Source organism: Camelus bactrianus, chromosome 7 (assembly GCF_048773025.1).
Source record: "Camelus bactrianus isolate YW-2024 breed Bactrian camel chromosome 7, ASM4877302v1, whole genome shotgun sequence".
NCBI classification, from domain to species: Eukaryota; Metazoa; Chordata; class Mammalia; order Artiodactyla; family Camelidae; genus Camelus; species Camelus bactrianus.
Genome location: NC_133545.1, coordinates 24464593 through 24480684, shown reverse-complemented (window position 1 = coordinate 24480684; position 16092 = coordinate 24464593). Strand labels below are relative to the sequence as shown.

General features: G+C 39.8%; 1 protein-coding gene across 2 annotated transcripts in view; it reads right to left on the bottom strand.

The window, feature by feature from the left end:
- WASL (WASP like actin nucleation promoting factor) overlaps window positions 1-5299 on the bottom strand; it is a 69608-nt gene extending 64309 nt beyond the window's left edge. The window contains exon 1 of one of the 2 annotated variants that reach the window (XM_074367144.1): window positions 4384-5299. In XM_074367144.1, coding sequence (XP_074223245.1) covers window positions 4384-4500 — 117 coding nt within the window. In that variant the 5' untranslated portion in view covers window positions 4501-5299. The remainder of the gene's footprint in view (window positions 1-4383) is intronic. The other variant, XM_074367146.1, reaches the window with a different exon arrangement.
- Between the last annotated feature and the right edge of the window lie 10793 nt (window positions 5300-16092).

The following is a 16092-nucleotide window of genomic DNA, read 5'->3' as shown; positions in this document are numbered from 1 at the left end:
CTAATTAGTGAAGATTTTAACAATCTGATCAAGCAATGAGAAATGCTGAGTGAATTCCTAGGGAATAAACAAATTAGCTATTATAATTATGCAATCAGGAAGTATTCAGTGATCTGTATGCTAGATGTTATATGCTATAAAAATTATAGAAGACTATGCAGGCATAAGGTCTAATCTCCCAAAATTATATATAAGGTGAGAAAATAAACAAAAAACTAAAGGATATAAGCAAGTTAAAATAAATGCTGAGGAACTAAAGAAAATAAAAATTAAAGTTAGTTAATAAAAATGGCTTCTTATATATCACTAAATCTTGAAACAAACCAGGTGAGTACGGCAGGGAACGGTAACAGTCGACATTACTAACCCCAGTCCATCTGGACCAGAGATGGGTGTAAAGTGCTAGTATAAGGTTTTATTTTTTCTAATCCTTAACTTCTTGCTTATTCAGGAATATATACATTTAACTCTTCTTGCAAGACGAATATACTCTTTATAGAAAATAGGTTAAACCACACTACATGAAAGGCAACAGAACTAACTACAAAACAAGACCTAATAATCTTATTTTTAACCGTTCTTAATTGTTCTAAGAAAATACTACCAGCTAATGAATTGCATCAGAACTATTTACTTTATATAAAAGTATATAACATAAATTTATATATTACCTATAACTTTGCATGAAACCTCAACTTTCACCAGATCGATTTTTAAAAACTGGCAAAACTACAGATTTACTGAAGATTCACTTCCTCCATGAAACTAATCACCAACCTAGAGTCTCAATTACATCTGGGCATATTTCCATCTAGTGACACATGTACGTTTCTGCATACTTTTTCTGCTGATGGTTTCATACTTGCCTTTTTCCCAATTCCCTTCCCTCATGCTCTGTATCTAAGGGGGATGAAATCCTACTGGAATCTTTTTGTCCTTGATTCTACCAGCACTGCCTTAATTCAGACCCTCATCATATTTCATATGGACCGCTGTGGATATAATCTCCTTTTCCTCCACTCTCACAACTCTCAATCCACCCTCCATGGTGCCTGCACCTTTCTCCCTAACTTCCTAAAAGTCAAATCTGATCTTGTGGTACCTTACCAACTACGGCAATACTTGCTCAGCTGCATCTTTCTCTTACATTTATGAAATACACATTGATATTTTAATGGGTTAAGGAAATGCTGTACTATCAGAGCTTGTTTTAACTTAACCTTAACTGACAAAATATGAACCAAATATTGAGGGAAAACCTACTAATGTTGCCAATATGCTTCAGGATTACCCTATTAGAAAACAGTGGATTTCAGCAGTGGTTTTCAAACTGTGATATATGTTAGAGCCTTCTACTGGCTAAAAATAGAAACACCCAAGTTCCACCTCACCCACTGAATTTGAATACTATCTAGCCACAGCCTAGACATATGTATTTGTAATAATCTTCCTAATGCCTCCAATGCAATACCCTAACAGAAACCCCCCCTGCTCCACAACATAGGTCCGCTGACTTCCCAAGCTGTTTGCCACCTCTCATCAACCTGGGGAGTACAGTCGGCCCTTCGAATCTCTGGATACAGAGGGCTGACCACAAGGGACTTGAGCATCCGAGGATGACTATCCCTATTAATCTTAAATATTCAGGTATCACCCATTCCAAAAAGCTTTTACTCATCCTCCCTTTTGATCTCCTAAACCTTTATAAAACTAACACCATCCATATATTTACATATAGTCCTTCTAATCCAGCCAGCCACCCCATGAGATAGAAACCCTATTTTAGAAATGAGAAAACCAATTCTAAAACAGGGGGCTTAAGAAACTTGTCCAAAGTGACCATATGAGTTTGATCCCCAGTCTACTGATTACAAAGCCAAGATACTTTCCATTGTGACATGCAGCCTCTCACACATCACTCTGAAATATTGACTTACTCATCAATTTACACATTTGTTTCCACTTTTAGACACAGTAAGCTCCCTGAGAGCAGGCATCAACCCTGATTTTGACCTCAACATTTAATTACTTGAGTATTTGTTGAGTGAAAGAAGGAATGAAACTCCTTTAGGGCTGGGACTATAATGACTCTTGTTTCTTGAATTTTTAAACAGAACTCTGAATACACTCTTGCTTAACAAATTTGTTCTGACCTGTAAATCTTACTGTTTGATTTTTTTTAATGAGAGAATGTGTTTCAACACTGTACAAAAACAAAAACAAAAAACTGCATCATCAGCAAAGGGGAAAAAAAAAGATTGTTCCAGAAAATTAAAATATCATTCTGTACTCTCTAATATTTGGAGGCGTCAAATATTAAAGTTAATCATTGCAACAATTTCTTACCAGAAGAGCAGGTAACTCCAACAGAGTGGTTCTAAATGACAGAAATTCAAAAGGTTGAATAATAATGGATGACATAAAGAAATTAAGCACTGAATACTGACAGCTTATTTGGCAATCCACCTATATTAACCAGTAAGAAACACTATTTTGCTCTATCACTGTATTCTATCACATGTCATTTTTTTGAAACCAGTAAACATTACAGGTAAGCATAGAGCAGTCAGTCAGTATACTTGTGAGTAAATGTAATGTCCTTTCTATTTGAAGTTAATGTGTCTGGTATGTAACATATAGTACAACTACTTCTTTTCTGACACAGATTACAAAGTAAAGTAATAAACAGATAAGTAATAAGCAGATAATGTCATTTTCAAAGAGCTGGAGATTTTCCCAAATTGAAAATATGCAAAAAATAGCGCTGCTTTAAGAATCTTACAGTTTAATTATATCCCAAATTTATATATTTTTGAAAAAAAGAAGTGATTACTCCTTTAACACCACTTCTAGAAATAAATCAGTAAGAAGAAAGAACAAAAACTTTCCCAGAACAATACGATGTAGTGAAAAGTACAAGAGACTAGGCATCAGGAGTCCTGGTTACATGACTAAATTGTTGTGTGACTTAGGGCTCACTGGCTCAGTCTGCTCATTTGTTTAAAGTGTGTGTAGGGGAGGAGGCTTGACTGTCTTTACAACTGTCTCCCCAAATTCTGACTTTTAGCCCGCTTCATTTTATTCTTCTAATTAGGTCTAACTTCTGAAATCAAACACATCTGAATTGCATAGAATGATTCAATCTCCAACTGGATGGCACAGGATACAAAGGGTAACTATAAAGTTAACAATTAATCTGGTAACTTCCCAGAAACTGTCTAATCCTTACTTCTTAAACAGGCAAGTGCAGCCTGATTTGACACATTTAACACTAAGAGAAGCCGTAAAAGGTACAGCTCTGTTGACGTTTCCCTCAGGGTTCCTGGGTTCCAGTGGCACATACTCTGCAGGTGCTCGCCAGTAAAGAGGGGAGAAAGGGACCCCAACAGCGTTCCAACAAACTCAGCCACAGTTCAACCCAGCCACCAGAGTAAGATGCAGCCTAACAAGGCCTACACCACAGAGCAGAACCTCCCCACCCCCAGAAGTGCCAGCAGCCAATGTAATGAATGCTTCCGTCAATAACACACACTCCCCTTCCCACAGCAGAACTGCTCGATCCCAGCCGGCCATCTGGGGTTGGAACAGGCCACACAGCACTAACCTAAGAACCCTTCTCAGGCCCCCAAAGGCCAAGAACTGCTGGAGACTGCGGTTCCCCTGCGCTTGGTTGTGGGAGAGCAGCATATCCTCCTCCCACCAATGCAAAACACGAAACAAAACAAAAAACGGTGGAGAGGAGAGAGAAACCAGGCCTGGTCGAGACTGCTGGAAGAATAAACCTTGTTTCTCTGCAGTGGGGAGCAGCAGCATTTCCTGCCCTCGTTCCGAACCGATGCACTCGACTTCATTCCCTCCCGAGATCCTCAAAGGGGATTAAAAACCACTTTATGGTCCCCTTCATTCATATCTGGGCTTCCGTCCCCGACCTACCCACTCCTGAGACCTCTGGCATTGTGATGGAAGGTCCTCCCAAATGAGGCCATAGGAGGAGAAGTGAGGGCCAGTACAGGGCCCCGGTTACCAACATCAGGCAGCTGCTGCAAGAAGATCCCCCTGTGGCCTGAGAGTAAAGTTTGAACCAGCAGCAAGGGCACGGAGGCGGGCCTGGTGGAGCAGAGATCCACGGCAGGCCCGCGGAGGTGACACTTCCCTGCTTCCCGGCCAGGTCCGGGAGGCGGCGTCCGGCAGGCCCGCACTGCCCGCACCCAGGAAGCCCCGCCAGAGGGCCGACGAGGAGCCGGGGGCCGGCGGGAGGCCTGGCCGGCAGCCCGACCCTCCCCGCGCCGCTCCCGCCTCCTTCCCCACTCCCACTTCCCGGCCTTCAGGGCCCGGGCCCGTGAGCTAACGTCGGGGGCGGCGGCGCGGGTCTCGGCCACTGACCACACATTTCTTGCCGAGGAAGGTGAAGAGGGACTCGTTCTCCTGCGGGGTGAGCAGCAGGGACCCCACGTTGGTGACCCTCCGCGGCGGCGGCGGCTGCTGCTGGCCGGAGCTCATGATTTCGCCGGCGGGGTTGGGAGGCCAGGGCCGTCTCCTCCGGCGAGTGGGCGAGCGCTCGTTCCCCTTCTCGGTGACAGGGGCGGGAGGAGGGGAGTCAGAGGCGCAGCATCTCGCAGCTCCTCCGGCGCGGGGAGGAGGCCACGGGAAGGAGGAGCCGACGGCGGGCCGCGCTGAGGAAGGGAAGCGCCCAGCTCCCGCCGGGCCAGGCTCTGGCCGGATGGTCGTTGTCCTCGCACTCCGGCGATTGCGCTAAACTCCCAACTCCTCCTCCTGCAACCCTCCTTCGGCGGCGGCGGCGGCGGCGGCCGCACAATCCAACATGGCAGCGGGGACGGGCGAGACCACAGGACGCAAGACGCGGGGGAGCGCGCCGGAAACACTGCGGGCCCCGGGAGGAACCCCCACAACCCCACGCCGCGGCTGGCCTCGTCGCGCCGGCCCCAGGCCACGCCCCCTTCCGGCCGAGACCCGGGCTGCCGGGTCAGACACGGGGCTTGGGGTCCGCGCGGGCTCCGGCCTCTAGGCGCGTTTCTCCGGGGCTCCGGCCGGGCGGCAGCGGCCTAGAGAGAGGAGGCTGCTGGCATCTTCTGCGGACGCACACCTTTGCAAAGCATCAGTGCAGGCCCAGGTCCCTCTCCCCGGAATAGCTCTTATTTCTGGGGCGCCGCCGCCGAACCTTGACACCGCTTGTGAAAAAGCTCTGGAATCTGGAGACGGAAAATGGGAGAAGCGACGTGCTCCCCTGTGCTCCTCGCCGGTTTCGTCAGAGCCGCAGGTGCCTGGGGTTTTCAGACTTAGTCCAAACTTCAGCAGTGGGAGTGGAGAAACAGGCCTGTCCCAGTATGTTGAAAGAGATCTTGGTGATGGGTTTTACAAAAAAACAAACGCACTTAGGAAAGGTTTCTACCGCCCGCTGGTGTGTCTCGCAGGATAAATGTATTTGTGATATTTAAATTCAGGCTCTTTTCTCTGAAGGGTCCTCCACGCATTGTCCCCCGTTTTGTAAACTGGAACATACTCCATTTTTTACCTCCTCTCGTCTTTTTTTCTCTCAAACCCCAAAGACTTTGTTTTCTTTTTATCGAAAATGACTGTACCCATTTTGGGATGACACCCAGGAAAATACATTCTCTGATTTAATCCTTAGAAATTAATCTCGGGAATTTATTTTAATTCGCATACTTTAAAATATTGAAAATTTCCTGGGATAACCCCCTTTGTTCAATAAATTAAATACTAGACAACTGTCTTAAAACGAAGTTTTGGGATATGGGAATGATAAATAAAATCCACTGCAGTGAATTATAGAATAAGCATCCGACATCTCTAGTCTAAACAAATTAGCATTTATTTTGTAAACTTTACCATCATGTTTGCTTATTATTCAATTTCAGTAAGCAGAAAAGTTACCATGTATTAAACTTAAGACATCTATCCTATGCCAAATAGCATTTAGTAAAACTATTTGATTTTAACATTTCTGAAAGCTTCCAGTACAGATCTTGGATATACTAAACACAGATTGAAAAACCACTATCAATACACTTTGAAAATATTATAGAAATTTAAAATTAAAGCTTCCATTAATGAAATTAGCTAAGCAGGAATACAGCTACAAAGGTGAATGAGATCATATGGTCCCAGGAGTCCTCACATAAAATATGGATATTTCAGAGTTAAACTTGATTAATAATGTTGGGGGGAAAGTGATTAAAAAAAAAAGGAAGCAGACTTTTTATAACATAATTAAGTTTAGAAAGGCAATAGTAGAAATATAAACCAAGAGTTGCCCCTGAATTACAGAACAATATAAACTTAGAAACGAAATCAGTTTTTCTTTTGTATCAAAAGTGAGGTTCCTATAAATTAAAACCACAGTGACGATGGAAAGCATTATAAATTCTTGAGAAGTAGAAATTAGAGCCTTAATATTTTCAAACCTGTAACAAAAAGCATAGGCTCCAGGTAGACCTTCAGCTTTTGTTCTGCCATTATAACCTTATGGACTTTGGACCAGCTGCTTTTCTGAGTTTGTTTCCTCATCCATAAAATGGAAATAATTTCTATTTAATAAAGGTGTAGTATAGACAGAGATATTTAAACCTACTTCGAAGTTATAAAATTTACCAAGATAACATATGTAAAGTACCCTTTACAGAGTGGTTTCTCAAATACTATTTGTCTGTCATTGACCATCATTGTCTATGGTCTGCTCTGACTTCCCTTAGCTAAGAGAATAAGCATTGAGTTGAAATGAGTATTTTTACCTTTGTTCTGTCTAAGCCTGCTACTTCGAAACCTGTCGTTCCTATTTAGAACTCTACGTAATTCTCCAAATATATAGTGGTGACTTGGGGGCATAATTTCTTTGTTAGCAGAATTTCTAATGAGGTTATATATTAAGCCACATAGGCTGTATATATCCAAGTATGTCAAAATTATAAAACTATTAAAAACTATAAATCTAGAGACAGTATCATAGTTTCTAATTAATAAAAACTAAAAGTTAGCAATTTTTATGCTAGAATGCCTACTTTTAAAACTTGTAGATCACCAAACCATTTTGAAGATAGAAGAGAGAGATGTAGAAAAGGACTGTGGGGGAAAAAAGCTAGAGGAGGACGGACAAATGGACAGTAGCTAGGAGTTGGAGAATCTGTGAATTCCAATCCTTTCACAACCTTGTCAGCCTATTTATTGTTTTAATGACTTTTTTTTTCTTTCAGGAAATTTTAAATATTTTACCTAGCTCTAAATGCAATTTTCTATTTGCCCTTGTTCTTTTTTCTTTAGAACGAGGATGGAAAATTAAACCATCATAGACCTTTTTTCAAGCCCAAACCATTTTAACTTTTCTTCAAAATTTTAGATATGGTTTTGTCCACAGAATTGCAGTTTTAAGTTCTTATTTTTTAACCTCTTTATTGTTACTTTTGCTTTTCTCTAGGGTTTTTTGAAGTCTTTGTTGTTAAAATGTGGAAAATGTAAGCATGAACATTGCATTGGAAATAGGACTTCCTTACTCTTATGAGCACGTGAAAAGCAATATTTGGATTTCCCCTCCCCTTACCATTCATACAAGGATTCCATTTTTCCACATTCATCCTGAGACCAAGCAGTACCAGCTGTATTTGTTTCAAAAGTTTTAGCAAGTCCCCTTCTTCCTTTTATTCTTGATAGCATATCCTCTATTTGGCAGAACACAAGACATCTTTCTCTCTGTTTTCTTTGGCAAGTTATTTTCTTATCTCAAATTCCTCTTACCCAGTTTGAGACATTGGATTTGATCCAGGAAATAAGAAGTATTCTATTTCCCTTCAACTAAGTATCTTGAAGTTTGCAAGCTAGGGTAAGAAAACTGTAGGGATTTTATCTTCCTATACATATGAAATGCATATGCTGTATTAAAATGTCTATGAATCTCATTAAGAATAAGGGAATTCTTGTTTAACTTTTCCTATTTGACTCTGACTCCATTAGAATCTATTCTAGGTCTTTTATTTTCTTCTTTCTTTGCTATGATCCTTTAAGGTAAAGTCCTCATTGTAACAGAAAACATTGGGGTAGCTCATTTATGGAAATGAGGGCATATTTTCAGATGCATTCCCTGCCGTTATCATTATACTTCGCCAGTTTCTCCTGTCCTGGTGCTTTGTTGATCGCTTTTCTTCTTTACAAATATCATTATTAATGTACTGTTACAAGTCCTCTGAAACACTCTGTTCCCCTTGCTAATGTTAATCATTTAAAATGTAGTGACACCCTTCATTATAGGGGAATGTAGAGGTAGCTGCACACAGGGGACCTACGGCATTCAGCAGCCATTGTAGCCGTAATTACTAGTACTGACATGCCACTGTCCCATGGCAGAACTGAGTTATAGAGACAGAACAGCAGCAAACCTGGATACTGCAGGGGTGATAAATGTTACTTACCCCATGCAACCTCCAAGTGCCATGAGTTTAAAATGTTCATGCTGTAAAATATCTCTGAACATTTATGGAAATGTTGTATACAGCATTGTTTAAGAGAATTTGTCCTAGTCCTTGTTATCCCAAGTTAAGTGTTTTATTTTTCATCAACTAAAATTTGAAAAGGGAGCTGGCAAATGATTATCTCCTCCCTCTCCCTTTTAAGTTCATTTTGGTACAAGCCTCTCTGGAGCTTACTTTTTTAGAAATAGACAGCTTACTTATAAGCCATTCTGATTTCTTATTGATCTTAGTGGAAAATTGAATTCTTAATTATGCTAGTGAATTACCAGTGATAGTTATTACCATTATACGGCCACTGTCACTAGTCTCTAGGGACCTAATACATACATTTATTCAAGAAATGATTTGAAGACATGTATGTTATAGTTCTCAGGATGCTGCTTACTGATTTTTTTGCCACTGCTCTTTGAATTTAATGAATATTCAAGGACTCTCAGTTTAAATATTCCAGATGAGAGGGGGAAAACATTGGCTTCTTTATTACAGTGTGCTCAAGGTCAATCTACGTTTTGGATGAGTAGGCAATTTGGATACTTGTGATGATTTGAAGATGCCATGTGTCCCCATTACCTCACTGAAAGTATTGGGGTGAAGGATATGGACTCTTCCACCATACAGCTTTTTTGTTGTTATATTGATCAAGTTTGTTATTTCTATTTCAGTAATTTTTGTGTTCATTTTTATTACTCTTTTCTACTTCAGGTTTATCAGTTCATTTTCTATTTGAGTTGAAGTCTAAGTTTATTTTCTTTATTTTTTTAATTGAGATATAATTAACATATAACACTATATTAGTTTCAGATATACAACATAATTCAATATCTGTACATATTGCTAAATGCATATACCTTTTCTAAGATCAATTTTTAGTTTTATAAAAGTGAAACATTTACATGCTTTAAAACATGAAATAGTACTGCAAAGCTTAAAACAACAACAAAACCAGAAGCTCCATACTTCCTTGTCTATCCCCATTTGCTTTCCCAGTGTCATTCACTTTGAACTATTTCTTCTGATATCTACATGTGTATTTCTAAATAATATGCTGAGCTACTATTGATCAATTTAAAGCATTATATATTAACTTCCTATTATATATAGTGAGGATTTATCTCTCTTAAACTACTGCTCCACTATTTTTCCTCCCCCAGTATAGTTACAACACAATTCATGTTTCAGTCAGTATCACATAGAACATTGTGTGTTATCCTCTAATGAGTCAAGTATTGCGCTATGATTATAGTATTTACATTCTTGTACTGCTTTAACTTTGTTAGATTCCACCCCCCTCAATGGTAACCTCAAATTATCTTCTGTTGAATTATTTTTCCCATGTCTTTAACAACTATAAAATCCCTCCCCATGCTATTTTCCACGTGCTCAAATGTATCATTAGATGTACTGGCATTGCTCTTTGTTTGTTTCTTTTTTTTATCAGAGACCTCTCTCCCAGGGCTCTCCACCATCCTGTGTTAATCTAGACTATTGCCCTCTTGACTACATGGCTGTTGTCTGGGATTTCCCTTCACCTCTTTGCTGTGTTGGGCCCTCTGTTTCTTGGATCCTATGTTATCTATCTTGGATTGTTCCCTTGTTTTGGTAGTATATATCCATTAGTGACTTCCCTAGAAAAATATGTGTAGAAAGTTAAATTTTTGAGACCTTGCGCATCAGATAATGTCTTATTCTAATCTCACAAGTGGCTAATAGTTTAATAGGATCTAGAATTTCAGATTGAAAATCAATTTCTTTCAGAATTTGAAGGTGTTATTCCATTGTTTTCTAATTTTTAACATTGCTGTTGAAATATGATGATGTTGTTCTGATTCTAATCCTTTGTATATGACTTTTTATTATCTCTAGACATTTTTAGGATCTTCTGTTTGCTCATGGAATTCTGAAATTTGATAGTGTATCAAAGTGGGATCTTTCTACATTCATTGTACTGGGTATTTCAAAGACCCTTTCTATCTAAAAACTCATATCCTTTAGTACTGGAAAGTTTTCTTAAGTTACTTTCCCACCATTTTCTCCACACAGTTCTTTCCTTCTCTTTCTGAATGTTAAACCTCCTGATTCATTATCTGTGCAACTACAAACTATACCCAAGCTTCACTCTCAAAACTGCTCCAGTGAACTCTCATCTGTCGTCATCCTTGGACACAAACACCATAAATCCACTGCTAAAGTTGGGAACTAGAAACTAAAACCCTTCTGGTTTTAATCTATTTCTGCTGCCACCTTTGCCAGAATGGATTCATTGTGCCACCTATTTCTTTATGTGCTTTGAGGTCACAGTTGCTCAGGGATTTAACTGTTCAGAAAAAAAGTCACAAACCTGTGCCTTAGGTGCAAGAGAGCCTGAGATTTCAGGTTCAACTTTAGGGATCTACAGATTCGTAAGGTCAGAAATGCTGACACAGGAAGAGTATACTCAGCAACTAGTTAATTCAACTGGGGAGAGGATGGCAAGAGACAGTAAGAGCTTTAGGACCCTAGAGGACTGGGGAGGAGGTCTTTTTAAAGACAAAGTGATAATATAAAATATAAACGTAAATAGTACTTGCTTTCCAATTTTACAAGTGGTAGCAGTTGTATACTGCATTATATGCATATTGCATATATACATAAAAGAATTGTAAACCTTTGTCTCTTTGAAGTAAGCAGTCCTTTTTATTCACTTTTTTTTTTGTCTTTAATAAGATCTGACAATATTTTTTTTTCTCCACGTTAACTAGGTTATTTGCCCTTGGGAATTGGTATTGGTTGAATGGATTGATTGGTATGCTAGAGTTGTACACTTTGATGTCATTTATATATGAATAGATGTCTAGCTGGTCCATTAAAGAAAGTTACATCATTTTAATATATCATAGTATGTTGTCAAAGCCAGTGTATACAGATTTTCTATTTAGAAATAATTACTACTTTTTAAATGTTTGTCTCCTCCATTATTAGTCTTAAAGCTCTCTGAGAGCTGGGAGCATGTCTTTTTCATCTTGATAAGTTCTTATTCTTAATATTGAACCTATACAATATTAAATGTATACTTGCAAATCAAGTGATCACTTCTGATTCAAGGCACAGTATATGAACATTTTCATAAGGTTCAAAGATAGTTACACATGCTCTGAAATCAAGTGAAGAAAACGTATCGTCTCGCCCAGATTCTTCCACACAGTACCGAGCATGTGATATTCGGAGAGCGCTTGAAGAGCAAATACAGTCTGCAGAAATCTGCACACAACCTAGTGGGAGCAGGGAGAGGGGTTGTGGCTAATAGCAGTGGGCAGGAGTGGTCTCCACCTTCGATGGCCAGCAAACTAATGCAAGTCCAGAGCATGAAGCAATTTTGTTTTTTCTGAGCAGGCATAGGCATGCAGGGGTCCAATCTGAGAGGAGACATTTGGGGTATGTTGTTAGGGATTTCTGGGAATAATCATTTTTAGCTTGATATGATTGCCAGAACACTGAATCAAGGCTTGACTTGGTCTGGAAAAGCAAGTCTAGAGGCAAATACTGGAGGGAGAATAAGAACCAGGACAAAATGCAGTAGAGTGGCCACCCACAGGGACGTGGGGAGATGGACCTGCTCAAAATGTGGTTCCCCTGTCCAGCAGCAGTAGCGTCACTTAGGAACTTGTTAGAAATGCAAATTCTCAGGCCCTACTTTGAATCAGAAACTAAATCAGAAATGCTGAGGGTAGGCCTCATCAGTCCATGTTTAAAAAAGCCTTCCTGGTGATTATGATGGACAGAGCTTCATGAGGACATCCAGAGGATTAAATTTACAACCACCTTCCTCCCACTCCCGCAGCAGGTAACATAGAGCATCGTATGTCAGACTGTACCTGAATCCCATGCCTCTTCAGGGGGGGATTTATTCTTGTCAGTTTAAGGCCTAGATCGTGTAGAATCCATAGGCACAAAGTCTTCATTGTTCACATCTGGCAAAACAGCTGCTAGGGCAAACAGATTAGCTGTTCTAATCTGAGTTCTGATACTAACTAGCCACGTAATATTAGCAAAGTTACTCAACTTCTATATGCTTTCATTTACTGATTCGTGAAATGAAAGGAATCAATTAAAGATTGCTAAAGTCTTTTTCAGCTTAAAATTATACAACCAATCCCATGTGTTTTGGACTTAAAAGACATCCAGCTTTTCAAAAAGTAATGGGTAAAAGGCAGTGCATAAGAGAATATAAATAATATTTTTTCATTATTATAAATACCCTTTTGGTGGTATAAAGTGAATATATAAGCCTTATGATAAGCTTGCCTTTACTGGAAGAGGGAGTGGTAAGAACTACAATCCCCTAAACATAAAAATCCTACTTCTGTGTACCTCAGTAGAAGGGAATGGGTAATTGGTGACTATGACTTCATGGAATTACTGTTCTAATATGTATCATTTATATTCAAAACTAGATTGTATAATACTTGATAATTGTTAAATCAGTCATGCCTCGCAATTTCCAAAGGATGGAAGTTAATATTATTAGTTTTTAAAAAGTAGTTGAGGGAAAACTTTCAACACTCAAATAATTTAGCCAGAATCAGTGGTCATGTTAGAATAAGTTTCTTAATCTTTGGGAGTCGAGGGACCTTACCAAGTATAAGTTCAAACACCTCATTCACCAGTGCCTAAAAATGGAAAAGGCAAAAGGTACAAGAGGATATGTGGGTATATTTGGCTTGTTACACGGCATCAGCTGTTGATTAAATGTGTCTAATATTTTCATTGACAGGCAGCATCATATAATGAAAATAATGCAGTCATTATAGTCAGACAGACCTAGGTTGAAGTCCAGCTCTGCAGTGGTCAAATTAACTTCACTATACCTCAGTTTTCTCATCTGTAAAATGGAGATAATACCGATCTCATGGGATTGTTGTAGAGAGTAAAACTGAATTAATGTATGTAACAGCACCTGCTACAAAGCCTGGCACTTATGGTTGTTCAGTAAATGGTAGCTGTTACTACTAATTAGAACTAAAGTTGAAGAACCTTCCACAAAAAGATTTTGAAGAATCTTTTTTTAAATCAGCCATATTTATATGTACTTTATAAAAATGTGTCACCTGAAAACCCCACAGACTGTAGAACCAATTTTAAAACTTACTTCCCTTCTCTGTTTTCTCAGTTCTAAAGTTTCCAATACCAAAAGAATATTGTAATCATCTGATCAATAATTACAAATTTGCATATTATTTTGAGATCAAATCCCTAAATCTTAATACTAGAGTACCAGCTGTATCATGCTATTTAAATTGTCACTGTCTTTCTCGAGGATCGATTTGTCCTTCTCTAGAGATTTTTTTTTTAAAAATCATTATTAGTGCTTGTATTGGAGCAGTTTCCTTAGAAGCAGAGCCTGAGACAGGGGTTCAGGCACACATGATTTACTGAGGGACTGTTCTTCAGGAGACATGTATGTGGCAATGAAGGAAGCTGCTATAGGGAAGGGGAAGTAGCCAGACAAATACCATCTCAGATGAAGTCTAGCCTTAGCCTGACCCAAGAGGATGAAGCTCTAGAGCATACGTCACTTGACAGAAATGTCACTTTGGGGCAAGAGGATCAGCCTTTCGTGTGTCACTTATTACACAGTCAGCCATCGGCTTTGGGAGGAGGAAGTGATTTGGGTGGCGACTCCCATTAGCCAAAGGCAATGCCAAATCTGTGGAGAAGGTAGGAGCTATGAGCCATTGGCAGGCAACACTGCCAGCAGCTGAGAGCTGGGGGCATGGACTGGTCAAGGGGAACTACCAACAGTGTAGTTCCTGTAAGTGGAAGGTTTCTAAACCATGATTTTCCTTTGCACTCACAGCAAGCCCAATGATAATTTCTAGACTTGGTGTGAGCTGAAATCTGGCTCACAGTCTGTTAACCAAGTCGTGGGCCCTGACACCTAGAGAAGACATCTTTTGCTAGTTCCTACAAAAGCTTTGAATAGATTAGTGACAACCCTAAGGCATAAGTGAAGAGCCTCAATAACTAGCCCTAAGCAGGGTAAAGAAGGCAATACTGACAGATGTTTAAGGTCAGTAGTACTTAGATACAAATTATCCTTTCATCAAAGTCCAATACTTGTTTTTCTTTGTTGGTCAGCACCTAATCTTGGTTTTACATGCTACCAGGGATGTGAAAAACAATTATCTCTTCGTCACTGAAGTATCTGGAGACTCATATTTAGTTTAGATTTAGATTCTTGCCTTCAGCTCTGACTGATTCCAACCAGGAAAATCATAAATTACTTGAAATACTTTAGACAGAATTAACTTAATCCAGGAATTTGTTTTCACAGGCAATAGGAATGCTGAAAAACCAAATAGGGGATACTAGAAACAGAGATTAGCAACAATAGGAAGTAAATGCAACTTTGAGGCTAGAAGGACAAAGGGAGAAGTTGGAACCAGTGTCACCTAGCAGTAGCTGGAACCACAGCTGGCCTCTTCAGCAGAAGCTGGGACCATGGAGGAACAGATCTACCAACAGAGAGGCGTGCCGGGGAAAGAGAAGGCAGGACTTTCCTGACTTTTCTCTTTCTCCAGTCCTCTAGTCCTGAAAGTGCCTCTCATTGGGTGAACCCAGCTGGAAATAAGCTGACTTGGAAGCTGGGAGTTGTATCTTGTAAGGGTCACCAGCCTACAGTACAGAGCAGAGCAGAGGAAGGGTGAGAAGTTGGTTTGATAGCACATTCTTAAGGACAAGTACAATATTATTTGCTAAAATAACCTTAGAAGGTTCATTTAGCCTTCTAAATTCCCAGTCCTGGTATCTCATTTGGAGAGAGCGGCATATGTATATTTTCAAATTCATTTCCTCTTGGCTGTATTTTTTCCATTCAGAGTTTCTGCTCATTGCTAGCTTTCAAATTACTTACTGACAACCAGATTCCACATATTATCTTTACACTTCTAGATTTTCCTATAATAGATACGGATTCTTTTTCAAAAACTGATGTTCGTGAGTAGTGGTTGCCATATTTATATTTTGTGACCTTGCCTTTAGAAGGTCACACCTAAGGTCTAAGGCCCTTCTGGCCATAGAAGGAAGATTGGACCAGGGCTGAAGATCTAACCTCAGCTGGGCCAGTAAATTTGTTTCCTGAGATCTGAGGATCATATGTTCTAGATATTAGTTTATGCTAATTGCACGAACTAAGGACACATAAATGCAAGGAATGTGGAGTTGCCATTTCTGCTGTGTTCATGAAAGAAGAGAAAGCAATTTGCGAGAGAAACAGAAATGAAGCGGACTTACAGAAAGAAGCAAAAGTGGGAGATCACGTGACCCCGCAGAGAGGAAGATGGAAGGAAGAGAAGCCTGTGTCCCTGCCGGCTTTCCAGCTCCTAGCTGAAGCCCAAAATCAGTTCTTCCTCCCAGATTCTCCATTGTCTGATACACATTCCTCTTTTTTGGTTTATTCCAGAGTGTTTCTGTTACCTGCAACTCAAAGATCCTTGGCTAAGATAACATTTTAAAATAATTTAAACAAGTGGTTTAAAAATTGTTACACATTTTCCTTCTCACATTTCCATTTTTTCCTCCTTTGAGATAGGAAAGTAAAGACAGTGGAATATTTTTA